Source organism: Perca fluviatilis, chromosome 20, assembly GCF_010015445.1.
Source record: "Perca fluviatilis chromosome 20, GENO_Pfluv_1.0, whole genome shotgun sequence".
In the NCBI taxonomy this organism is placed as follows: Eukaryota; Metazoa; Chordata; class Actinopteri; order Perciformes; family Percidae; genus Perca; species Perca fluviatilis.
The window spans coordinates 12,357,411-12,385,393 of NC_053131.1; the positions used below are offsets into that span (position 1 = coordinate 12,357,411).

At 41.0% G+C, this 27,983-nt stretch overlaps 1 protein-coding gene across 1 annotated transcript in view; it reads right to left on the minus strand.

Annotated features, from left to right (window-relative positions):
* The window catches only part of slc25a21 (solute carrier family 25 member 21), a 103,277-nt gene that overhangs the window by 24,713 nt on the left and 50,581 nt on the right, over nucleotides 1-27,983 (minus strand). Inside the window, exon 3 of the mRNA XM_039786952.1 lies at nucleotides 9,666-9,714. Coding sequence (XP_039642886.1) covers nucleotides 9,666-9,714 — 49 coding nt within the window. The remainder of the gene's footprint in view (nucleotides 1-9,665; nucleotides 9,715-27,983) is intronic.

The following is a 27,983-nucleotide window of genomic DNA, read 5'->3' on the forward strand; positions in this document are numbered from 1 at the left end:
GTTAAGAGCACTTTTCCGACCTAAATGGTCCAACATGACAAATGCGACCAATCGTGACTTTAGCCATCCAATCCTGTTTCAGGGTAAATAAGTGTAACCAAAAATAAAATGGGTCCCCTTTAGATCTAAATTCTGCTTTTTTTGACATTGTGGTTGACTACAGTGCTGACTGTCAGTGAGTAAAAAGTGTGTTGACTTATACAGTTAGGGCTGGGCTATATGGAGAAAATCAGATATCACAATATTCTTGACCAAATACCTCGATATCGATATTGCAGCGATATTCTAGGATTGACAATTGGTGCTTCAACAAAATATCTTCACACTTAAATTTTAGATAAATAATCATCAGTAATGTGGACATAATGTCTAAGTGAGGAAAAGGCAAATAACAGAACAGCTAGAACAGTCTGGTAATTCACTTTACTGTAATGCAGCCTTTGAAACCAGGAAAAGACAACACTTATGTCATATCACGATATTACGATATCCAAAATCTAAGACGATATCTAGTCTCATATCACGATAGATATATCAATATATTGCCCAGCCCTATATAGAGTAATAAGAGTATAAAACAATGAGTATGACACTTGATCTCTTAAGTATTAAGCATGCTTTTAGTCATTTGTTTAAAAAGAGATACCATCCAAATGTTTGATATCCTCACTCTTGCTCCTACGTGATCTGCACTTATTGTCACTTAGGACAAAAGCATCTGCCAAATAAATGTAATAATGTTGATTTCAACTGACCTCCATCCTGCACAATAACATGGGGGAGGGGGAAACGAGCAAGCAATAAAACAAATATTGATAGATTGAATCCCGTCATGGATTCAAACTGTTAAAGGGAAAAGTGTTTGAGCGTGGCAGGAGGAGGCCAATAAAGACGGACCTTTGGAGAGAGGAATAGGAAAATAAAGTTGAGGGGAAGAAGACGAAAGATGGGAGCAGAGGGGAAGTTATAAACCTTTGGCGCTTGTGACACGGCAGGTAGCCAGAGCTTGATCTGGACCAGGCCAGGTTGGGTTTCACCCGCACCACAAACACACTGGACCTGGGACAGCCCGGATTATGGAGCAGGCCGTGGTGCGGATAAGGGAGAAAAAGTTCCTCTGGCTGTAAAAAGTGCTACGACATCTCTCTGTCACTCTGGATTCTTTCTCACTCCGATAAAACGGACTCCTCCGATTCCCTATGGTGGTTTTGGGACTAGTTTGCCGCTCCAGATGTCTGCTCATATACTGTGACCTCTGTGACCCGAGTTCAGGCTGTGTTAGCGTGGAAGAGCAGGAAAGGAGCTGCATAAAACAGCACGACGACAGGCCTAGACTGAGACTTAGATGTTGGTCTGAGCATTACAAACTTCTGGTTGACTGACAGATCACTCTATATGTTAGAGAGGACCGTAGCAAATTTAGAAAGCTGCTAATGAAGTGGAGCAGATAGGTGGAAAAAATGAGTAATCTTACTGACATTTCCAGTAAGTGGTTGGATTTCTTGGGTGTTTAAACGGAGATCTCTTAACCTCTGCCAAATGCTGTTAACTGAAATTATGGTGCTAATGTTTTAGCAATCGTCATAATTATAGAGTGTATATGTATATAATATATAACAGTCTAACCGTAACATAAAAACTTGTTTTCCACAATTTTGTGAGCATTCCTCATAGATCTTTAACAGGAACCAATGTAGGAGAAAGATGCAAAACAGAGAAAAAATAGAAGCTATGACAGATGATGGCGGGCCAGACAAGCTAGTTCAGGACTACCTGGTGATAGACTGATGCAGGCCAGTGACAGCAACAGCCGCTTTGATGTGAGGAGAGGATGCAGGATTTTGGAGACTCCCCTGACAGCAGGTAACCACTGGCTATAACACAGTGCGCTCCAGACAGAAGTCAACTGGCCCGCATGCTTCCAAAGAGAAACCAGAGATTCACTAATCTAAACTAAACTGCACTACATTATCTTGTCTAGACCCCATCTCAAGAGGCCAAGACACAGAACTCTGCTGTGGGCGCCACGAAGAATCCCACAGACGCCAAAACAAATGAGATTTTACAGAAGCCTTCACTGTTGCTATAAAATGGGTAATTTCAGCTGTTGTATTCTTTATTCCATATAAACATTTGTAACTTGGTTAGGTGTTTGGTGACACTAATTTAGTCTGGAGCCGTATATTGTTTTGTAAAGGCAGACAGGATGAGCAGAATGTAAAAAAAAAAAAAATATATCGCCCAACCATTCATGGATAAAGAGGGACCTAAGTAAAAGGCTACCACTACGGTTATCTTTCTTTCCGCCTTCTTTCTCCATTTAGCTTCCCCTTCATCATTTATCTGACATATACATCTTTGTCAGAGAAATACTACTACTCTGTCCTTAACTGGTATTACTGAGTAAGAACTGAAGATGAAGACTATAGCCACTTTTGCTGGACGCCAACTAGATCCTGTACCTTAGATCCATGTTAAGTGCAGCATGAATGACATAAAGTATTATGGATCCAGTCAGTGGTGCAGACCTTTGAAAGTAGCAACCATGCAAAGGTTTATAAACAAACTTGAAATGCATAAGCAGTGTACCTAGGCCTTAGAGGCAAAGATCGAGCAATGACGAAAGAAGTGCAAGGCCTGCTGTAATGTTCGTGCCCTGTCCTTCGCAATTCTGCACATGCCAGCAAACCTCTGCCATTACACAAGTAATTGCGGCTGGCCCGCAAACCTGGAGCATGTCACTCAATCTTTGAAACTTCACGATCTGCAGCCGTGACAACTGTGTGCAAGTCCTTGTTGATGATTGGCTTGTGGCTGTGGTACCCAGGAGCCAATCACTTTCTCTTCCACCTTCCTTAAATAAACACACCGGCAACCATAGAGCAAACGTATTTTTTAAGATGCAAAGAATGAAGAAGCAGGCAGAAGGAAACAACACACGTGCTGTGCAATGACCACATACAGCCATTGTCAACGCTTTAACAAAAGGGACATCACATGAAGCTTTTCCTGCTTTTATCAACTTCAACAGCCTTCTTGTGTGCTTGCCGTAGATTCGTCCACTGTGCCATTTCGGAGAGCAATGGCGACTCCTACCAGGACGAGAGCATGACTTGTGTGAATATGTGCACATTAAGTTTGGGCGCAAGGACCATGCTGAGCCCTTAAGTGTCTGTTCAAAACTTTGGATTATCACAACTGCATCAGCAAAAGGGAAATAAATTGTGGCTGTGCTTCAGGCACTACGTAGATGCCAAAAAGCAAAGCAAGCTCACATGCTTTAACAGTTTGAATGAGTGAAAGAGCAGAGGTTGTTCAGTGAACACAGAGTCGTGCCATTTGAAACTGCCAAGCAACCGTGATGCCTGCATCCACTGCAGCTCGGTCATCTGCTCAAGGAGTAGTGCCACAGAGACAACCATTTTTGCCTAGTTTGAAAGTGCCTTTACGAGTGAGTGACTCGAAAGTGCAAAGAGCTGCTTGCAAATAGGTTGGCAAAGGGGTGATGAAGGCGGGATAAAGGACATACATGTGTGAGTTTTGAGAGTCAGAAATAAAGAGAGAGAAGGGGCAGCAGGGGGGAGCACTGTGGTTGCAGCACAGTCAGGGTCTAGTGAAATCAAAGCACACAATGCCTCCACTCTGTAATTAGTGTACTGGAATGTGAACCCCTTCACTGATAATGATTACAGGTGCTACGGTACAACACACACACACACACACACACACACACACACACACACACACACACACACACACACACACACACACACACACACACACACACACACACACACCTCTATCTTTAACTGTAATCCTTAATTTAATCATCCACTTGTGACTGTCAGTTACATCATCTGCAGCAACATCTGTCACAACATTAAACGTAATGGGTTAGGTTTTAAAAGTTTATATTTCTGGCCTTTTTCCTTTTATTAGATAGTTGACAACGGTAAAAGGTGAAAAGAAAAGACGATGAAGTTACATCATATGCATCATATACTGCTGGGACCACCAGGATGCCCCACTCACTCACACACTCACACTCACACACACACACACACACACACACACACACACACACAGTTCCCTTTGAGAATAACAAATTATAATTAATGTTGATACCTAAATGAATAATGTGGGATTACTATTCCTTATTTAATTGGCCATTCAGGCTTTTTGGGGTGATGCATACATAATAATAATAAAAACAAAAACAAAGCATTCGAATACTGATTTAGACATCTATACCATGGCAACGATCATGACTTCAAAGCGTTCGGGTTAGCCCTGCTTTTTAAACTTGCCAAAAATGCAGCTCTGCTGCTCTTTTGAAAGGACTTGCTCTGCACCTTTTGCACTGGACTCGCCGTTACTCATGCTTGTGCACTGAAGCGATGCACACAGACTGAGCTGGGTTCATCCTACACGCACGCTGCATGTGTTTTTGGCTTTACACTGTGCGTAAAGTCTTGCCCTGCAGTCTCACAGCGCCGGAGGGATTAGGAGGTGGCTTGACGAGCGCTGACCTGCCTGCTCCTTTACAAGGCAAGATCAGCTATCAGGCTGCTGCTGCTTTGTGCCCTGCTGTTTGAGGGTTGTGTCAGGGATTCCTCCATAAGTGCACCGGGGTTCACCAAGCAGTTGGGGGCAAACAGAGGTGGGAGGGAGGGGTGAAGCCTTTGGGCCATCCTCAGCGCTGTCACACGTTCCCCCCCAAAAATGTGGACGTCATCTGTCAAAGGCCTCATCAAAGATCACTTTCAAGCCCCCCAAATGGGACACACTTTCATGCGCGTTGTGACCAAATGGAGGTAGTGTTGCCATGGCTACTGCCGCGAGCAAGGGCCAGTACAAGGTTTTTGAAATCAGGCTTGTAACAGGCTACTGGCAGGCTTAGGAGGTTTGCAATGACTGACAGCCATGTCACACAATACAATAATTAAATACTAATCTTCTGAAAACACATGTACAACAGATTTAAAAGAAAACTTTACATAATTGCTCAACAAACTACAAATTCAGAATAGAGATGCTTTGATAGACCAGCCGGTGACCGGAATTGGCCGGTTTTCACTTGCTCGGCCATGACTGGCGACCGGCAGGTCAGTCTGACATATGCCGATTTCATGCCGGTCAACGCTACAATTAACTGACAACATAAGTTATACGAGTTACAGTTCTCAAGGACGCACGCACACACGGACGCGACAGCACCTCGTGAATTAACCTGCAACATGTCAGCTGTTTGGAAATTCTTCAGCGTGTGTGCAGAGGATAACAAGTTTGCAATATGCAACACCTGCAAGGAAAAAGTAGGGCGTGGAGGGACGACACATAAAACCAAAATCGAATTTTTTTTGTTGGATATTGGATGTGAAAAGAAGGAAATGGTTCTAACATTGCACTTTAGATGTGTGTGAATTTCCCGCTCCAGGAGTAATTTATATAGTTCTATTTTATAGTGATCCATTAGCTGTTCAAATGTTCTGTGCAAAATGTTCTATTAAAGAAAAAATAGAAAATAAATATTTGTGTGTGCTGTAAAGTGGTTAGAAATAATGAAATCGGAATCGGCTAAAATCGGTATCGGCTGGCCTAACTCAAAGAAAATCGGAATCGGCCTAGAAAGTTGTAATCGGTACATCTCTAATTCAGAAGGAATGATGGAAGTTTAAACAATGCACTCAACATGGTGTTGATGATGTTATATAATATGGTTTATATTCGCTAGTAGTAGTAGTAGTAGTAGTAGTAGTAGTAGTATCTGATTCAACAACAGGCTAACTGAGATGGTTGCTGAAAAGCTAAAATCATAGAAGACAGAATTTAAAAACAGGAGACAGTTAATGTTCAGTGGGAGAAGAAAAACAAAAAGTTGGATGAAGAGTGGATAGAGAGAAAAAAAGACGAGGAGCAAGGGAAAAAGGACAAATCAGAATGAGAAAGCACGAAAGAGAAAGAAAGGGTGGGTGCAGAGGGAGAACAGAGGCAGAGGAGTGGCTCAGTTTTGCACAGAATACACAGTTGGGGCAAACACAGATCACGTGCACATCTTAGAAATGCCAGGAAGTTCACGATGACAGGAGGAGTTGCTCAGGGAGACACAAACACAAAGAAGCCGTGGTTTCACTCTTTGGGCGGAAGTGAAAGGGGCGATAATGAAGCTGCTTTCAGATGATCGCGAGTATGTTTGTGCATGCATGTGTATAAGGGTGGAGCTCCATGTAACAGGATCTCGACATGAAGGGAAATGCAGGCTCAGTGCAACTCTCTAATGAGAGGGAGAACCTGATCAGAGTCAGATGGGGTGCCCCGAGCGCACAGCCCCCCGCAGAAAGTGCCGCCCGACACCCTTTGTTACCTCCAAGTGAGCTGAGACCAGCCCATGAACCATGTAACTAGGTGGTTTCCAGGTTAATGAAAAGCTGTAACTCCGGTCCCACTGTCTCTCTCTGCTAAACTGACGACTGCCCTCCCTCCCCACACCGCATCGCACCCTCCATCTTCACCCCCCAACATTCCTGTCCCAACCCATGGAAGAGGAGAGGGTCAGGGGCAATTAACGGTTTACTTTGTGTGAAGTATGCTACATTTACATGGGCCGATTATGATGCAGAGTGACTGACAATGACAATAAGGTTTAAATTTTTTAGATTAACTTGAATTTCTGGATTAGCTGCTAAGAACAAGAAACTGACCCGTCTCAAATGTTACATGGATAATGAATAGTTGTCCTAAACTTGAAATTTAGTTCAGAACAACTAATCATGGCACACAACTCTTCACCAACATACCATGCTTTATTCCACAAACGATTTGGGCTATTTTGCCTTCATCCAATCCAATGTGCATGTATTGACACATTCTGTATTTGGTCTGCATCTCTGTGTGTGCATTCTCAATGAAAACAAAACTGAAGAACTTCTATGATCAAAATGCTTTTCTCTGTTTTATATAATTGTGAATGGAATATCTTTTGGGTTTTGGACTTTTATTTCAGACAAAACAAGCACTTGAGATGGGCATACTGTATGTCACCATTTCCTGAAATTTGATCTAGCAAGCGATTCATTCATGATTAAAATACTTTAGTTGCAGTCCTACTAGTGGTACTGTCCTCTTTGATAAAAAAAAATAGGTAAATTCACACAACAACTGATGCTATTAGCCAATTATCCAGTAAAAGAAGTCTTAAGCAAGACACTGAACACATACCAGCTTGTTTGTTGCATCCATGTACTTATGTCAAAATGGCCAATAGGAATTTGTTCACATTCAACTCTTTTACAATGATGAAAGAGGTTGTTAGTCCCACTGATAGAAGGTGGGCTCTGCAGGAGTCCTTCAGATGTAAGATAGATGTACTTGTTAGCAAAGGTGAGTAACAGGGGTCATGGCTCGACTGGTCAGTGAGCACGCAACGGGGAGGGAAAGTGCAACAACAAAGGCAAAAAGTGAATCATGTGAAAAGACTGACTTTTACCTACAATATCTAAAGCAAAGTCCAGTGTAATCTAGTCAAATACTTTCTATCATTTCCCAAAAGCATTTTGTCCATCAGTATTTTTAATAGAAATCCTGAGCTATTCATTTTCATAATGGACTTGCTTTCCTGTGCTTTAAAAATATCTTAAATATATAAGTAGTCCAGATTTTACGCTATAAATCATGATGGAAGTTATAGGTCACCCGTTTTCCAAATCTGTGGAACACAGCTATACAGTTATCTGCCAAAGCAGTCATCTAAGAGGGTGAATCAGTATTTGTTTAAAGGAAACAGCTGCCAAATGCTCTTGACATTTTTTGATTTGGCTACAAATGGAGTGCCTCTACCCAACCGCTAATCCTAAATCTGCAATTCACTGCACCCTCCTCCTCAGAGAAAGAGGGGAAAGATAAACCCTCATTTGGAAAATGGGTTAACATCAGTAAACATCAGCTCCCAGGCAGGTACACATTTAGTCAAGTTTACCTTGCAAAAAAAGGAAAAAGAGGGAGAAATAAAAAAGGGGAAAAATCCCTTTGATTCTAAGTTGGTGGAAAAAAGTAAATTTACTCCAGTTGCCGTTCAATTTGGACCAGTGGACATTAAAGCAGGAGCCAGTGCCTAATAAGAGCCATGCCTGAAAAAAAAAAAAAAAAAAAAAAAAAAAAAAAAAAAAAAAAAAAAAAAAAAAAAAAAAAAAAAAAAAAAACAGAGACCGCAGTGGAGGTGTGTCTGTGTCTGACTCTTGGCTCCAAGGTTCCTGCTAATAGATTTCAGCTCCCTCAGTGTCCCAATTAGCTGGTATGTATGTTTGGTTTATGAATTCATGTGTGGATGTTAAGTGTGTGAACATGCATGTAAAGTATGCATGCATATCTACACGTGTATGGTTTGTTTCTGTGTGTATGTCTGTCTGTCAATCAAAATAAGGAGCAACCTCCCGTTGTTTAGACACTTTTAACATCATCTAATGCTCCCAATTAAAAAAAAAGAAAGACTATTCTGGTTGTTCATTTTGTTGAGATGCCAAACAAAACCCAGAGCCAAGACCAAAAGGAATCAATTTACACAGACCCCATTCTCAGCAACAGAACGCATATCAACATAAACACATGGCAACACAAACAGAAAACAACAGATAAACCTGTCCAGTTTTAAAGCAGCTTTTACCGCTACCACTTTTCAAGGAAGAGAATTACAAAGAAAACAGTGAGTGCACTTTTAACCTTGACCCCGTGTGAGGACGGACAGGCAGAGCTCAAGCCTTACCTGTAATAAACCCCCATAGCTTCCACACATGAGCATAAATCACACTGTGTGCCTTCAAAGTATCAAATATCGGACTAATACAACACTGCTCACCCCTGGCTTTTATCCCTGCGTTTCCTTCTCTGTGTTCTGGTGGTGGCACTGCCTTCAAAGTGCAACTATCTCACTTTTTTCAAAAAGGCACGCCAAGCAATTTATTTACCAAGAAACTGCTGCCGTAAATGACAGAAAAAGCAGCACAATTTACTGACAAGTAGTGAATGGGGCAGGGGGCTAAGAGGTCTTGGCTAGGCCTGTGAAAGACTATAAAGCTTTAGTAGTAGCCCACGACCTGTTTATGGCCGGCTGAGACACTGTGGTGTGAGGCTCCTGATCACTCAACAGCTCCAGACTGCTGCCACTCTTGCATAACGCGCAAACAGGAGATGGTAAAGGAAAACAAGCTATTAGACACAGCGAGTGCATTTAGTGGCAATCGGATTTATCCTGCATGTCCCCTTCTTTCACAAGAACCGCAGGCCGTTCGGGGAAAAAAAAAAAAAGTTGGATTCTTTATTCTTAAATTAAGTAATAAGTTTAAAAATGTGAGGGATTTGGAAACATAAAAACATCTAACGTTAACATTGAGTGGGAAATGAATGGGTAAATGATGCATTTCATTTTCCACAAAATGTCAAAGGCTCTTGGCATCGGTGCCCACTTGTGCGGAGAATGAGTGCAGAGCTGGCCAGCTGGGGAAAAAAAGACCTGGTATGCTCGGAACTTAACTACACAGGCCCAAATACCCACCGAGAGGATTCAAAGCAGATGTGGACCTAAAATGGCTTTCTTGTAAGCAGCTTATATGTCAAAGTTACACAAAATATGAGTTCATGTATGAGTTGTTAAGTTAGAATGGGTGGCTTACCTGGTCTTCACTACATCAAGGGGATGCATCAAGCAGATCTCTACCAGACCTGAAAGGTAGAAATCAGTCAGGATAAGTCACTTTAATAACCATGGACATTTAGGTGAATGATGGTTATTCAAGTTTAGGATATTTTTCTTTCGATCAATATCGGATGTTGTGAACGCACTAGTGGTAATACAATGTGTCCATTAAACTATAAAGAGCCAAAGTGAAAACAGAACTTAAGGGTTCCGAAGTAAAACTAACTTTTTAAAAATCCTATTAACATTTCTAACTATGCTAATAACTACAACTTACTCAGCAGTGTGTTGCCGGTTTCACTCCATACGTTTAGAGAAGGGCAAAAAACTAAACAATCTGATATTATTTTTAATTAAATATTTCAGTTTCTTTTTTTCTTTTTTTCTTTTTTTTTTTACAGCCTTTAATGAACACCATTTCCCATAAACTATAGAACACCATGCGTTAAACTTAATGGTGCAACAGAAGAGACGAGTCGAGGGGTTGCCGTGACTTTAGGCATGTCTATAATTGAAGCAGGACAGAGAAGACCGAGCAGGGTAGAAGTTTTTAGACAGCAGATTACAGCTAAAAACTAAAAGTAAAATAAATAAATAAGCCTTTAAAAGAGCTCTTCTGGAAATGGATAAAATCTTGTTGCAGCGCTTCTACATTTTCATGGAAGCTGTAGTTTTTTTCTGTGTTCACAAAGTAATCATTGTTTAACCTTAGTTAAAATTATGAAGGTTTAAATTTCTAATAGAAAGTGCTTTGTCATAAGCCCTATTCGCACGGGACTAGAAGTACCAGGGGACCTCATGTGATTTAGAAATGACCCACCCACATCTGTGTCTCAAACGACACATTCACACGGGATAAGCTAAAGCTGTATTTTACTCAAATTAACTTATTATTATCCCCCATATATAATGTCAAGGCATCTGTCAAAACTTTCATTTATAATTCCGATGCCGTCAATACCACCCTGAATTATCACACAACCTCTGTGTTTGGTGAAATATGTTAGGTCATTTGCGGTGGAATTTTTACTTTACAAATAACGGACATGGCAGATTAAGATCACAGACAACTTCCGCAATTATGACAAATTACTAGAGGTCCCCAGTTAGTACTAGTCCCGCGCGAATAGGGTTTTAGAATATAGAAAGTAAACCCCAGGAACTGGTTTAATATTTTCCAAAAGAATGAATGAGAGATTGTATGAGTTACAGAAGCTAGTTTAAGAAGAGGCTTGTCTCGACTTGATGTCAAGACTTCAGCCATCTATGAAGCATTATTTATAGTTGTGCATTAAGACGGAATTGTTTTAAGTCACTTCTTAGGCACAAATACTAAATAGTTGCTAGTTCTAGCTTCTCAAATGTGAGGATTTGCTGCTTATCTCTGACTTATATCACCATTAAGTGAATCTCTTTGGATTTTGGGGTGTTGGTCAGACATATATGATGTTTATATATATATATATATGAATGTTTTTAGACAATTAACATGTTTAAACTATTTTACAAACAATTAATAAATGAGTGCCAGATTGATCAATGATGAAAATAATCAGTTTAATACGGTATTCATCTGTCCTGAAATGTCACTTTGCCACATGCTCTTTTAACAGTTTGCACATACACTGTGACTGCTGTACACCAGTCAAAATGACCATGTAGACCCAATGTGAACTTGTACAACTGAACTGTACAGATCTGTTAAAGCCCCGCAGGATCAGACAGCAACATAAATCTGATGTTTTATGTGAAGTGGGGCAGTTCAATTTAAAATAATCTGATAAGAAAGTTGATTGACTGCTAACCGGGGAAAAAGTCAGTGGATGTTTGTGCATTCGATTTTTTTCCCACGTTCATTTTACAGTAGTTAAGTAAAAGTGTGTACAAACGCACTTCTTGTTGCTACCAAATGGTTTTGACAGACAACCAGCTCCTGCCAACCTTCTACCAGAATCTTATCATCACGCTGATTATCACTCTGCCTAATTTAAATGCCAACCACCTCAGTAATTCTTGGCGTTTTAAGCCGTGTGCCATCTTTGCAAGAACATGGGTCTGAATGAGTGATCCAAGGAGACTTCTTTCCAAAATTCCTGCGAGTGACTATAATTCTCTGCCATTTCAAAGGCTGAAGCCACCAACCATATCATCCATGCAAACCCAGTAATAAAAGAAAATGTGAAGTTGAAAATGAAAGTCAGCATGTGCCAGCAGCTGGAGAATCAATGCAGCCCGGTTGATCAGCGAGGGACTGAGGTTTCACACACACGTTAACTATGTGCATCTGTGTTGAAAAGCCACTGCTTTGGCACAGAGGCCTTCTGACTCAATCAAGTTTTTTTTTTTTTTTTAAACTCACAATTCTCACTGCATCCCTTTCCTGGTGCCGTGCAGATTCCACTGTGTGTGTACACAGCTGCTGTGCAATATGGACTCTTTCTAATTTGCTCAATTAAACATATTGTCTACAAAAGAGTGCGTCTTCTGGGGATTTTCCAGGGAAGTAATTATCAAGTAAAATACCACACAAAAAATTACTTTGTTTACAGTTGCATCTTAATGCCAAGAAACTGCTGAAACAAGCTACCGGCAGGCAAGAGTCAAACAAAATTCCATCTGTCACGGCTCAGTTAACCTGACTATGGTTGTTAATGATACTGCAATAAAAAGGAGAATACAGGGAAGCTTTGGACACATCCTTTTCTGGCCTTGCCATTAATAGGTGAACATGAGGCGCATCAAATCTTTCAGCAGGTAATCAGATTACACGATGAAACCAAACCTGCTCGATCCTCCTGTGCAAACACAAAGAGGCTGGGAAGTGACCGAACATGCTCCAACAGGTGATGTAGTCGTGGGAGTGTAAAGTCTGGGGGATAAGGAGAGCTTCTGCAATCTCATACACATGGAACACTTATTGGCCACTAATTGGAAAGCAAAAACAAAGAGGTAAAAAAAAAAACCTTCATGGCAGAAAAACTAAATTCTTGTGCTGCATGTCCCGCTTTGCTCCGTACAAGGCTCTGTGGGAACTAAGATAACGTATTGGTAAATGGTGGAACCAGTGCTGGAAAAAATATTTAGATATTTTACTTAAGTAAAAGTAGCAATATCACACTGCAAAAAAATACTGTTATAAAGTTTACTTAAATACAAATATGAAATTATATTTGCAAAAAATATATATAACATTACTATTAGGCTAATGTTGTAACCGGTCGAGGCAAAGCTTATTTTACCAAGCACACTTTATATACGTTACTATTTGGTAGTTCATTATCACTAAATTAACTAAAACGGTCAGATAAATGTAGTGGAGTAAAAAGTACAATATCTTCCTGCAAAATGTAATGGGGTAGAAGTGTAAAGTATCTTAACATGGAAATACTCAAGTACATCAAAACTGTACTTTCATGTACATTACTTAATGTAAATGTCATTAGTTACTTTCCACCACTGCAAATAGCAATTAAATTAGCAAAAACTGCTGTTACTGTAAGTAACTATTTGCAGCTTGTTTTGATCTCTCCAGATGTGTTCTGATTAGACTACCAGGCTAAATGACTTTTGCAAAGACCTACAGGCTATGCTATGAACGTTGTTAGATCACTATACAGACTCAAACCATGTTTTTATAACTGATTCTGAAGGCTGATATTTCGCCAAGAAAACGTTTCCAGTCTCAATCTCAATAGGATCATGCTTTATTGTATAGTAACAGTAAGCAAACATTCATTAATTTGTCCTCCATCTTTAATTACAGCACAACCAGTAGGCCTTCAGCCACTGGGGAAACGTAAACTGGAAAAAGAATAAAATGGGTTGAAGTCTGGACAGTAATACAGATAATATAATTGTAGATACACAGAGAGGTAGGACTAGAAAGAGCAGCAGCAGTAGAAAACAGTGGGCTAAAGACTGAACCCAGATCATCATGGCGGAGGTCACGTGTCTGCATTTCCACTATCAGCAAGTTATGAAATAAATAAAATTATATTTTAATCAATCATCAAAAAGGAGTGCACTGCTAATGGTTACTTGTACCTGCAAGTGACCAGAGCAGCTGTGCACATCTGGATACTTCACTTAAAATGATTCACACTAGATTTTGGGCCTCATCGTAAACCTCAGATTACAGGAAGTCTAAAGGATACAGGTTACCAAATGCTTCATTAACTTAGAAAGGTAACAGTAGTTAACACTCTTTACTAATTAACAGGCATGCCCTACTGTGCCATTCAGATACATGTGATTAGTTCAGTGTGTTGAGTTCAGTTTTCAGGCTGTCAAGTGTTTGGTGTCTAAGTGCACTATGGTCCGGTGTCTTTAGATGCGAGGTCAACGTCAGTTAGCAATGCATGTGCTATCTCCAACGCTTGCAGTTGCAGAAGGATTAAGTGATGACAAGCATGAATGCAAAACTAGGTTGTGTTTATTTGAGCATCTGTCTAACGTCCTTGCAGGCGAGACACCTTAAGAACAGCTGATGGCAGACGAGGTGACTGGCTGAGGGGTTTGTAGAAAAAACACAGAGAAATTGAGCATGCATAATCGTAAATTGACCTTTGCATGACATGTACAGCTCTCATTTCACCCAAGTTAAATTAGTTTATTTCTATCCATGTTGCTAAGCAGTGGGTTTGTCACACTGGACAACTTGCTGAGTTCCAGAAATGTTTTGAGAATCTATATACTATACTTTAGTACGCTTCCTAGCTGACTACTGATACTACTAGTGGTATTCTTTCACCAAAGAAATCATTCCCCCTCAAACGGTCTTATATAGTGTACAAAATTACATTATAGTGTAATTTAGTTGCCGTGTTTCCCCTTCATGTAGTGATTTCCTTAATTTCATGTCCCAGAATGCCTTCAGAGCAAATGTTCTGTATGTAAAGGTGACCGGAGAGCAAAAGTGAAAGTGCTTCCAGTCAAGCGAGAACAAATTTTTTGTGTGCCTTGTCAATCAAACTATAAAACAAAAACTGCAGAGGAGGGCGTTGCATTTATATACCTGCTGACAGATCCACAAGAGATGCCACCTGTTGATGCAATACATTTTGATCTATTGAGGGTATTCTTAGTGAATTAATTATTGATATTTTAGGGAGCTTATTTTTTTTCTGCTCCAGTTCTACAGGAGATGTTTGATGGTTTAATATATTTATTTGATTCAACTCGGGTGGTATAACATCATGGAACTGCATCAAGGCCTAAAGACACTAAATATGACATTTCCTTGACACCACTGGGCGGCAGCTTCTCGATCCACTCTGCCCCAGTGCATCATGCTCTTCCACTCCAGCTGTCAGCACACACTACTGTTTAATCATAGAGCATGCAGTGGTGTGAACCCACACACTCTCGGGAGCACTTCACACCCCTCTATAGCCTCTGATGCACAGCCACTGAGCATGGGCAGGGCAAACCAAGGAGATGCTGCTACTGAGTTGCTTCGCTCAGCCTTCCCTTCTCCGGCTTCTCCTGCAGGCACCCACCTCCCCCAACTGCGAGGAGGGGCGTAATATTACAGTGACCTGCCATCTGGTTGACGTTTATGGCTTTGCTATGCATCAGTGAGTGACATATTGGGAGATTCCATCATTCAAAGGTTCTTTTGTTTCTGAACCACAATGGCAGTGACAGGGCTTGTCATCCAGCGCATTGCAGACACACAGAAATACTCAGGCACTAGTGCTAATGGCCAAGGGGTGTGTCTGGAGCTTGGCTATTAAGACACACTCCTACACATGCACTACAAGACTGCTATTTGCACAAATGCATTCTGTGCCAAGACAGTGTAAAGTTGTGCAGTGGAAACAGAAGAGCTACAAGCATAGAGTGAGATTTTATACTGTGACAACATATAGTTTTGATTCAACGCCTGGTTTTCTTATTGCACAGAGCTGACGTCAAATGCAGCTTTAACAACAGTGGAATTTGGCTTTTGTTTTTGGGTATTTGATAAGAAGACCATATGGCAGAAACAATGGGGCCGGGTGTTAAAAAGCGCTGCATCATCACTTATTCAGCTGGGGTGAACTTTGCAATAGGTCTCTGGGACCGAGTCAACAAGAAGCCTCACTGGTAGCACTAGTATGGCCAGCTACCAGATTGGCAAGACATTCCAGGTTGTCCAAAGACAGAAGATCATACATCACGTAGATGAGATGATTATCTGAGTTGGTTTTGGCTCACGAGGAATGCACACCGTTTGCTCCCACGCAAAAGTGAGAAAGAAAAACAATAGTGCGCCAGGGAGCGATTGCTCAATGGGTGCAGGTGTCATCCATCATGCCGAGACACACACTGAATGACTGTAATTCTCAGGAGCCACAGGGAGAAGGTCACTACTACAGGAAGCACAGCTCCCAAAGTTAAATGGACTAATACATGAGAGACATACTGGTCGCTCATTTCACACGCTTACTTGACCCAGTAAATGCTACAGTCTCTAATAATAGCTTACACGCTACTTTCTTAAACATGCTAATAATAGTTTCTTTATTACTCTCTGCCAGTACTTTTCGTTCTTGGTTAACAAAACCAGCAACATGAAAACATAACAGATAACAAATAACTTTTTTAAATAATGCATTTCAGAAATGAATAGGCACATTGCTAATTGTTTTGAAAACATCTTACTACACGATACATTTCTTGGTTCATCGAGAGCCAAAGCAGAAAATCACAGCTCGTCCCGGTGTTTCAGGAGTGAGATAAAGGATAAGAGCGTCATGATGACAAGAGCTTCACCTCACAGGCCCGCTCTGGTTTTGACAGGAGCTCCTGACTGAACCTGCAGGTGATATGTCAAGCCTCTATGTCCTCCATTAAGACTTTTCAAAACACATCGGATCTGGAATGCCAAACAAACCCTGCGAGCTGCTGCTCCCCTGCAATTTGTCATCTGCAGTAGCAAAGCCGACGCGATATCCATCAGCGACTGGGCCGGGCACTGTGATGTAGAAACTCTGATTAATCTCAGGTGCTTTTAACGCTCAGGTAGAAGTAGAGGTGAGCGAATAAAGAATAGCATGACAACAAATGGACCGATAAATAAAAAGATGCACAGGACTAAGAACTCCAGGGAGTTACCATATAAAACGTCCAACAGGAGACAGAATAAAAAAAATATGTTTTATTTGTTTATTGCAAATAGCATATTTTCACCTCTCTCTTTAATAAAAAGGCCAACCTGCTACTGCTCAAACATCATACTAGGTTGTGTTGATTTTAGCCGTGTTTATCTTTCATAAGAAACAATTAGAGCCTGCCTGACTACACGTCTTTGGGATATTTATTGTGCAAGTTTATTCAAATATAAACCTACTATGACAGGTAACATTAAATTTACACTGCATTTGTAAGAAAACACTTGTGGTTGGCAAAAAGGCAAATCAGGGAAGTGGGTGAAATAAATGTAATATAAAAAGGTGCCCAAATAACATGAGGTCTGCCTGCTTATGTGAGGCCAATAAACTATAGTTACTACCAAGTGAGCCACACTATAGTATTGAAAAACGGCCGTGGCGTCAAACCTGTTTTTAAAGCAAACACTTCCAAACTGATCACATTAAAATTGAAATGTAGTATAAACCATTTTGTACAGTACTGGCACAAGTAATCCATCATAAGAACGTATAGCCAACTCATGGGGAGAGTGGGGTTGTAGCAAAATAAATGCCTGTATTTCCTATATATTAAAAGGCAATTAAGTATTTGTAAAAAAAGTAAAAAATGAATTAATGTGGAAGCAGGCACCATTACTAAAAGTGATTTAGGCACCCCATATAACTCTGCTCTTCAGTCCTAAACCAAACACTAGTGAGGAGGAACTGTTTATGTTGGAATTTACATAATAAAAAAAAAAAAAAACACTGGCTGAAGACATCTGGGGAACGGGAGGGAGGGGGGGAGAGAGAGAGAGAGAGTGTGGGAGAGAGAGGACTATTAATCACAGATTTCACCAATCATGCTTCCTGTGTCAGGAGTGCAGAAGCGTCCTGGTTAACTCCCCAAACAGTCCCTAATTCTGCACTTGAAAAAGCTCAAAAGGTGCTTAGAAAAACAAGCGAGACCATCTCCAATGACAGCAGGGGATTTTTTTAAAACTGAGGGCCCCTGACGAGAAGTGCAAGCATCCCGGCATTCCGCGCCGGGCCTGCGTCAGCTACTAATGCTGCTGCTTCATCTGATATCATCACCTCTGAGGGCGCCCAGTGTTTATATCCAAACTATAAAGTAGTTTAAAGTAAAATTGTTCAATCTAAAACTGAGTCTGGAGCGTTTTCTTAATATTTAACATTTTGAAAACCAAATTAAATTAGATCATTCAAATCTCTTCCAACCCAAAGCAGCGTATTATACATTTTGTTATCTACGTTTTTTTAGAAACAATATTGACTGACGCTTTAAGTCTTATAAATCAGGTGAATGTACAGTGGGGTTCATAAGTTTAGGAACCCATGCTAAAGTTGACTAAAAACAGGAATAAAATAATCATCTTTTGGATATGGATATTGATGCCTTAATTAAAAAAAAATAGGAAAAATCCAACCTTTAAGGACACCAAGTTTCTTTGTGAATGAATAATGTATCGTAAATAAATAAATGTTCTTCCTTAAAATACAGGGGGCATAAGTATAGACACCCCTATGTTAGATTCCCATAGAGGCAGGCAGGTTTTTATTTGTAAAGGCCAGTTATTTCATGGATCCAGGATACTATACATCCTGATAAAGTTCCCTTGGCCTTTGGAATTAAAATAGCCCCACATCATCACATAGCCTTCACCATACCTAGAGATTGGCATGGGGTACTTTCCATAAGATCATCTCTCAGTGCAAATCAAACCAGCTATTAGGCTAACTGACATAAAACCATGCCAATCTCTGGGTATGGTGAAGGCTATGTGATGATGTGGGGCTATTTTAATTCCAAAGGCCAAGGTAACTTTATCAGGATGCATAGTATCCTGGATCCATGAAACCTAACTTAACAAAAAAACCTGCCTGCCTCTAAATATGGGAAGAAATGTTATATTAGCCATGTATTTTAAGGAAGAACATTTATTTATTTACGATACATTATTCATTCACAAAGAAACTTGGTGTCCTTAAAGGTTGGATTTTTCCTAATTTTTTTAATTAAGGCATCAATATCAATATCCAAAAGATGATTTTTTTATTCCTGTTTTTAGTCAACTTTAGCATGGGTTCCTAAACTTATGAACCCCACTGTATACAGACACAATCCCAATTCACCTAGAAAACGCGATTTTAATCCTCCTTTATGCTAAACTGAACAAGAGCCTAACAATAAGGACATATATCCTGCCGTGTGTCCTGTTTACAGGTTGTCAATGCATGAGTTGAGATGAAAAGAGGGAGAAAAAAAACAGGAGGGCAAGATTCTTTTGTTTTTCACCTGGTGTGTTTGCCTTTTTTGCATGACAGTTGGCCAAAACCTGCCAACATCAAGTAGCTCCCGTATCTATTTATAAGAGAGTTGATAACGGCTATATTAATTATGCAATATATGGCCCAATATATCCTGTTTGTAAATGATTTATTGATTTTGGAGTCAAGTGTGCAGTCTTCAGTTTAGATTTATCGTTGGAAGTCATGCTTCAGGGCACACTCTCCCCACTGGCTATATGCACAGACAGCTCGGGTATGTCCCTGTCTGGCAAACTTGAGATGAACTCTGTGATATTGATGGAAGTGTAAAAAAGGTGTGTGTGAGGTGTGTGTGAGATGTGTGTGCTGTTGACTGGGTCAGGGCCTAAGCTGCCTGGGCTGACGGGGTAATGATAAGCTAGCGACAGATTGACAGACAGACCGTGTTGGCAGTGTCGGAGGCTCCCTTCTTCATTACTGTCACTGTTTTGTTGACACCCGTGGTCACATTTTTTTTTTTTTTTCCCTACACACAACCATACGATGCAAATACACGTGGCAGCAGTGCGGAAGCAGTTGACAGGAGGAGAAGAAAATGGGACAAAATGAATGCAAAACCTGGTGTAACTGATGTTTGAGGGGAAGTGCTCCGTGTCATCTTGGCCCGATTCCTTTTACCAGGATCACTTTTTAAACAAATTGTTGCCAACTCCTGCAGGACACCTGCTGTCACCATCTAAATACACTGTATAATCATCTAACAAAGGATATAGTTCTGCAAATATGAGCACAACAAGCAGCTTGGAAACCCTTCAGGAGATTTTAATAATAGTTGCCCTGCATACATTTACTCACGACAGACCTGTGGTTCCCACACTGGGGGTGGGGAGACGTTAAGGGGTCACAGTAGAAATCTAAAGGGACTAAAGCTAATTACTTGTGTAGAATATTTTTGTACATATTTTTGGTAAAACTTTAGTTCTTTCTTCAGATATGCTTTGTGATTTTGACAACATGTGAGGAGGGATCCAGTCTTTCTTCCTATTTACAAGTCACTACCATAAGAGGTCAGAAACTACTACTATGAAACTGCAACTGAGTACGACATTCACTATAGCCCGCTAATATTAATTCATATTAGTGGAGCGTGATATGTATATCGACACTGACTAGAATGAGGGATGAATCGTATGCCAATACTTATCGGGTATACGTGCTGTTTAGTGAGTGTCACAAATGATGAGGGTCTCATTTGAGACAGGTTAGTTTATTATTTTCCAAAAAGTGAGTGTCCCAAAGCTACCATAAAGCTACAGTCTGCGGGATTATGACTGAACGCCTCTAAGGCAGAATCTCTCCCAGACGGGCCCTCGATTGGGTCCGGGTGAGCATAGCCATTCGTGACTGGGTCGGGGTGCGCGGCCGGAAAAGCGCCGTAGCCTAGTGTTTATAAAATGAGTTTTGAGGGGTGGGGGTTAGGCAAGTAGTAGGCCTATTCCGAAAGGAACGGCTTATGTCGAACGGACCTTGTGAAGCCGTGGTCAGTTCAGGAATTAGTCTCGTTAAATTCCACACCTCCCCCTTAATTTGAGCGTCACTGAGGACCTCGCAATTTGTAAATGTAATTAATTCACATTTGCAACAACGTGGTTTACCAGGTTCATAATTAATTAAGGACATTGTATGGGGAATTTGTGACACTAAACTGCACGTATAGACATTAGAGGGGAATTTGTGACAGTAAACTGCACGTATAGACGTTAGGGGGGAATTTGTGACAGTAAACTGCACGTATAGACGTTAGGGGGGAATTTGTGACAGTAAACTGCACGTATAGACATTAGGGGGGAATTTGTGACAGTAAACTGCACGTATAGACGTTAGGGGGGAATTTGTGACAGTAAACTGCACGTATAGACATTAGGGGAATTTGTGACAGTAAACTGCACGTATAGACGTTAGGGGGGAATTTGTGACAGTAAACTGCACGTATAGACATTAGGGGGGAATTTGTGACAGTAAACTGCACGTATAGACATTAAGGGGGAATTTGTGACAGTAAACTGCACGTATAGACATTAAGGGGGAATTTGTGACAGTAAACTGCACGTATAGACATTAGGGGGGAATTTGTGACAGTAAACTGCACATACAGTACAGGCCAAAAGTTTGGACACACCTTCTCATTCAATGTGTTTCTTTATTTTCATGACTATTTACAGTGTAGATTCTCACTGAAGGCATCAAAACTATGAATGAACACATATGGAATTATGTACTTAACAAAAAAGTGTGAAATAACTGAAAACATGTCTTATATTTTAGATTCTTCAAAGTAGCCACCCTTTGCTTTTTTTGATAGCACTGCAAACCCTTGGTGTTCTCTCAATGAGCTTCATGAGGTAGTCACCTGAAATGGTTTTCACTTCACAGGTGTGCTTTGTCAGGGTTAATTAGTGGAATTCTTTCCCTTATTAATAAAAAAGCAAAGGGTGGCTACTTTGAAGAATCTAAAAAATAAGACATGTTTTCAGTTATTTCACACTTTTTTGTTAAGTACATAATTTCATATGTGTTCATTCATAGTTTTGATGCCTTCAGTGAGAATCTACAATGTAAATAGTCATGAAACTAAAAAGGAAACGCATTGAATGAGAAAGTGTGTCCAAACTTTTGGCCTGTACTGTATATCCACTTAACGATACTATATAATTTTGGTGCAAAAACTAACACTAAGTTCAGCTGAGCAGCTTATGACTAAAATGAGAATAGTTGGTCCACCTTAGGGGAGCCCAACTTAAGTTAGCCTTAAGGTGGACTAAGATGTCCAAAGCAAAACTTGGAGGAGCAGCTTCTCATTAGTCTGGATCGACATCGACATTTTGTGAACAGTTAACTTCATTTAATATCACATATGTGGCGTTTTCTTGTGTGGGGTGCAAATGTTCCACCTAAACAATTTCCTTTCTGAGACTATTTTGCAGATCCACTGCATTTGCGACCAGAGCTTAGCGCCACCCAAGACGATTGTGATTGGTTAAAATAAATGTAAACATCACACAGCATGTTTTTTCTCCTATCCTAGTGTGTATGTGTGGAGGGGCCAGACCTTACTCTACAGCGCTGTGGAAATGCGGGGCAATGCAAGACTAGCTTCTAACTAAAATGGGACAAGCTGGTCCACCTTAAAGTCAGCCCACTTAAGTTAATGAGTCTGGACCACTTTAGCTTTTCGCTGGGGCTAACCCCCTTCACTTAAGAACCACTTGGAACTTGGGTCTTGAGGAGTTGTTGCATTTATTTACCAACAAATAGCCATAAACTGTACACACACTGCTAAAAAATAAATAAATCAAAACATACATAAGACATTAATTTCAGTGTCCTCAATAGTAGGCGAATAAGATCTCCACACACAACTGGCAGTTCATAAACAAAGGTATGGAACCTCTTGCACAGCTGTTAAATTCCCTTATTTATTTATTTATATATATATATATATTTTTTTTTATTGTATTACAAATTGGGCGATTTTGGCCCATTATTTCCTATGTGCCCAAATCGGACTGAGTGTGCAAGGTTTCTGTGCATAACGGTTTTTATCAGATGACTTATTAAAAAAACGTTTCCGTTGGCATCCGAACAAGGAGACCCCAAAGGCTGTGTGAGAGGAAACAAACACGACAAACGAGCCGGCGTTTGTGCTAGGCTAAAGGCTCACACCATATGCACTGTAGATAGATCACAATAAAGTATCTTATCTCAATGTTTAGCCTAGCTACAATAATAAACAGAACTTTCACCAAAGGAACGAAGCGAGCATGCGCATCTGCGGTGGCAGAATCAATCTCTCTCTCTCTCTCTCTCTCTCAAATGACCTGCGATTGGCCAAAGTCTCCCGTGCCAGCTAGATTTACTAAAGCCTGAAAAGAGAGCCAAGAAGGAGATGCAGAGGTCTTGTTTTCTCTCAGACGACTTATATTACAATATGATGAAAGATTATGGAATTTAAAAGATTACAGGTAACCAAAACAGTGTCAACAGATCAATCATTGTTGTTATTCTGGGCTGGCGGTGTGTGTACGTGCAGCAGACCTGTTTAATGCACGTTATTACGGTCATTACACTTCATTTTGTGGTCATTAGCACACACTCTTCTAGTTTGCACATGTTTGATAATTAAATCAGACAACTGTCCTCGTCATACTGGAGGGGAGTATTCAGAGGAAAAGTTGGGAACCACTGGCGTGTGGCTCCTATTTGAGCTGCAAAATTGCCAAGAGTGTTAACCGTTTACCGTTACTACTAATTTTCTAGGATACTTTTTTTGAGCTTTTGCAGAGCACAACGAATGGGCCATTATGGTGAGCCTTTATATGCTGCTGAGTGATGTGAAGCAGAATAGTAAATGGGTAGTGAGTGGACTTCCCACTGTAGACACACCACCATCATTTACTTCACCACCACGTCACCACATCACAACATGACCACCGCTGCTGACGCACCCACCCAGTCCATAGCATATAGTGTTCAGCCAATTCACCTTCTGTAAACTAAGATTACACCTAGCCCCATCCCCAACCCCCAGAGGGGAGAACTGTGTCGTTACTGTCACCTAGTGGACGGAGGGGAGACAGAGATTGATTAACACACAAAAAGGTGAGATAGAGAAAGATGGAAAGCACATGTGGGAACCACACAAAAGATGGCTCTCTGCCGGAGAGAGAAGAAAAGCATCTGCAGCAGCATATTCCATTACATGTAACAAGAAAAATACATATGCAAATTATCCATTAGTACAGTGTGTCACTTCAGAAACGTCAAATATTCTAGCCTCTGAGCTTCTACTGGTTATTTTACAAAAAAAGGGACTGAGCTGACCACTGAGCAAAAACAAGCACAACTTTCTCCGGAAGCTCACCTCCATAGTCCATAAAAGCTGATAATAGAGCCAATAATTGGGAGGGAACAGCAATAATGGAGTTTTAGTGAGGTTGTAAATTCTTTAATTAGTTGTTAACACCCTGTGTCTATATGTATAGGTTGAAGCTTCCCCCAGTGTTAGCTGCTGTCTAGAGCAGGCTGGATGGACATTCAGGCAGAGGGCCAATGACTCCTCTTTAAAAAGAGAAAAGAGCATCACCTTTACTGTTAACAGGCTGTTGAGCACCTGTATGTCATAATAGCAAGCTGCTGGGAGACATTTAAAACTACAAAGGCTGTCATGTGCAAGCTAAATTGTAACTTTAAGCTCAGGAGCTTGAAGGTGAAAACACAGACCGGGTAGAGATAGTCTGTGGGCCCAGGCCTCTTGCCATGTCTGGAAGAAAACCCTTGTTGGCTGACATTTCGGGATGCATCATGGTGGGGACTTTCTCCAAACATACAAATCATTGCGGGTAAAGAAAAATGCTCCAAGGTAGATAAATGCAAATGATGCAGGGATTGAAAAACCAGCATTCTTGAAGAGTGATACGATCTTTTAGTCCACAAACTATCCATGGTAGGAGTGATACAGTAGAGGAGAGAGAGTGAATAATCTGACATGGTGGTCTGTCCTTTCTCTACTGGGTTGGCTGATGGCAGTGGTGGAATGTAACTAAGTACATTTACTCAAGTACTGTACTTTGCACAACTTTGTACAAATTTGAGGTACTTATACTTTGAGTCTTTTCTTTTCATGCCACGTTCTACTTCTACTCCACTACATCTCAGAGAGAAATATTGTACTTTTTACTCCACTACATTCATCTGACAGCTTCAGTTACTAGTTACTTTACAAATTAAGACGTTTGCACACAAAACACATGTAGTTTATAAAATATGATGTTTTATTATAAATTAAACAATATACAGTATAGGCCTACAAGTACAGCTAAAATGATTGGCCGATTAAACACATAGTTGATTGACAGAACTGTTTAGATGGTTTCCTTTGACTTGTAACAAAGCATTTTTACGGTGTGGTATTAGTACTTTTACCTAAGTAAAAAGGATCTGAATACTTCTTCCACCACTGGCTGATGGGTGTGAGGGGGGAAAAGGAGAAGAGCTGTGAGGCAGCAGTAGTAGCAGAGGCAGGACTTGCGGCAGTAGCAAAAAGGGAAGTACCCGCATGGTTCACTCTTGCCCTAAGCCAGGAGAGTTAAAGGCAGGAAGCCATTACCAAAGTGTAAATGCACTCAGCCATCACTGCTTAAACACAGTCAAAATATGTTCCAGCATTTGTAAAAAAAAAAAAAAAAAGGGGGTTGTGAGGAGGTCCGTCCCATTCAAAACACAACAAGTCTCTCTTGTCCCCTTTAAATAAAAGACTCTAGGACAAGGCCTCACACAAGCCCACTGGCTTCACACATATTGTTAGCATGCTGGCTGTGTCTCTTTCCAAACATTGCATAACGGTGCTCCAGATGCACGCTGGTGGTTTGAGCCTGATGAGAGACTGTGATTATGTTACATACGCCGGTGGTTTGATGCAATAATTATGCAATCAGCAGCACAGCTTTGTGTTATGTCTATGATTTATCAACATTTGAATTGGGGGTAATTAATTGTCGCAGGCGGGCGGGCTTAATGGATCACTGTGTGACAGGGCATCTCAGACGGCTTTTGTTTTGGCATATGGCCCTGTACCACGTTGTTCACCCAGCACCAGGGAAACCATACTCGGGCTTAATCACAATACAGGCCTTACCCTCTGCCTATCAGTGCTTTCTAAATCATACACAAACACACTACAGATCTACAGATAGGGAAACAGATGCAGGGAGGCCTAGAGAGACAGAAACTGGTTCTTCATGCACTGTATGAGTAGAATGTAGGGGGGGAAAGGTCACACTAGGGAAATCCAGCATAAACCAGAGCAAACATGGCATCATTCCTGCAATCTTAGACAGTTAAGTCAAGATTTGTATACATGATCACATGTCACTCAATCTGGAAAAGCAAGGCAGGGCTCTCTAGTTGTTGTCATTAAAGAGACAAACCCTGGAGCTGCTCCACTGGCACTGAATGACAGACAGACTTTCTGGACTGACTCAGTGGCCGAGGTGATGCGGAGACAGGTCAAGCAAACATTCTTTGAGTCCATAAGTCTCCGATTCATCGTCAATGGAGCAGATCCACGTTTTGTCTCGGGATGGCATCAGATTATAGCCTTGGGTCTCTGGTTTCTGGCTTTGTGAGAGACTTGTTACAGAAGGTAGCGAAAAGAACCAAAGATCACAGACCTACAGATGTACTCAGCTGCATTTAGAGGGAACTAGTTGGAAAGTCTTTGTCAGAAACATAAAGTTTGCACATTTTAGGCAACAAATAAAGAGGAAAAACTGTTATAGCAAAATCCAAAGCTTCACTGAGTTTATTCCACATGTGTGTATGCAAAATTGTTAATGAAATTCAGAAACACGCAAAAGAAACCGCTCCATCATTCTGTAATTGAGGGGTCAAGATCTCCTCGTTGGACACACTCCAACTGAACCGTGCATGGATGTGGTGGTCGCTTTTATCCTGCTTTTTGTCAGAAAAGCTGAAATAACTTCAAACTGTCAGCAGAGAATTATAAATGGGAACTAGTTTTTTGGAAAGTCACACATACCCCCATTTTAACCAGACTAATAAAATCAAAAGGAGGTGTTGAGGAGTTCCAAAGCCTACAACGTAACACACATCATTTGAAAACATCTGATAAATAAAATAAAAAGATTGGGAGAATCAAACTACAACTTTATGGAGTATTACTGAGGTTTTAAGCTATTTCATTTAATTACAAAGTGGTAAAATCTTCAAAAAAAATGAAATGAAACATGCTGTTGAAATCTTTATTTTTGTATCAAATGGAAATATACAGTATTTTCATTTAGATATTCAAGGTTCATAAAACTAACAGATGACACCTTGGCTCTGAGTCACTACTATGTGTGGGGGCTCTTGTGCAGGAGCCAATCGGGCCTTGGGACAGATCCTAACATGTCCTAAAAGGATCCGTCAGTTTGCTTATGTTTAGCCATCGCTGAGGCCAGTTTGGCGACAGTAGTTGCATGGCCTGTGTACATTTGAAGCACGAGCGAGGCGCTGCGGTGTGAGAGTAGCAAATGCTTTTTGGGCGCTGGCTTTGCTATGACAGATGCGGACGATGAACTCTTGACACTGGCTCAACCGGTTTATGTTCAACATGTGTGTCTCCGTTACTGTCTCTGGTTTCCAGGAGGCTGCCCTGGCTCGCTCACTGCGGACATAGGTATGTGTGGCTTTGTGTGCGACTGTGTGTGTGTGCGTGTGTATGTGCGCGCGTGCGCGTGCGTGTGTGTGAGGCCAGGGGCGAGATGAGAGGAGCAGCAGGATCTGTAGCTATCTGGGAGGTTGCGCGTAATGACACACCGGGGACAGATTAGGTTCCTGTCCATCAGGGTTCCATCAGGAAGACTCTGATTTACAGCCATGCTGACCAGCCAGCCTGCCCTCCACCCAAAGCAAACACACACGGAAAACACCACCGACTCTGTGTGGTGGCAGCTGGTGGGCTCGCACACATGTTGCATTTGGCTACTTCGTACGCCGGTCAGTTTTTGACTTCAACATTAGTGCAGAGGTACTCGTGGAGGTGCTTTAGGAGCAAAAAGACAAGCTTGATATTACATTGTTGTCAATTTTGATAGTCATTTCTTCAACTGTGTGCATGTGTGTACTAGAATATATAATGCTATGCATGCTACTTACTGCCTACCTCCCCAGAATAGTGAAAGAAGGGAGATGGACAGATCCATTAAACAAGATGTCACCCCCAAACACAACAATGATTAATCACACGCTGCAAATTATAAGCACCTGTATGAATGAACGGCAAAGCAAAGCCCACTCCCACTGTCTGACTGCATGCTTTCACTCTCTCAGAC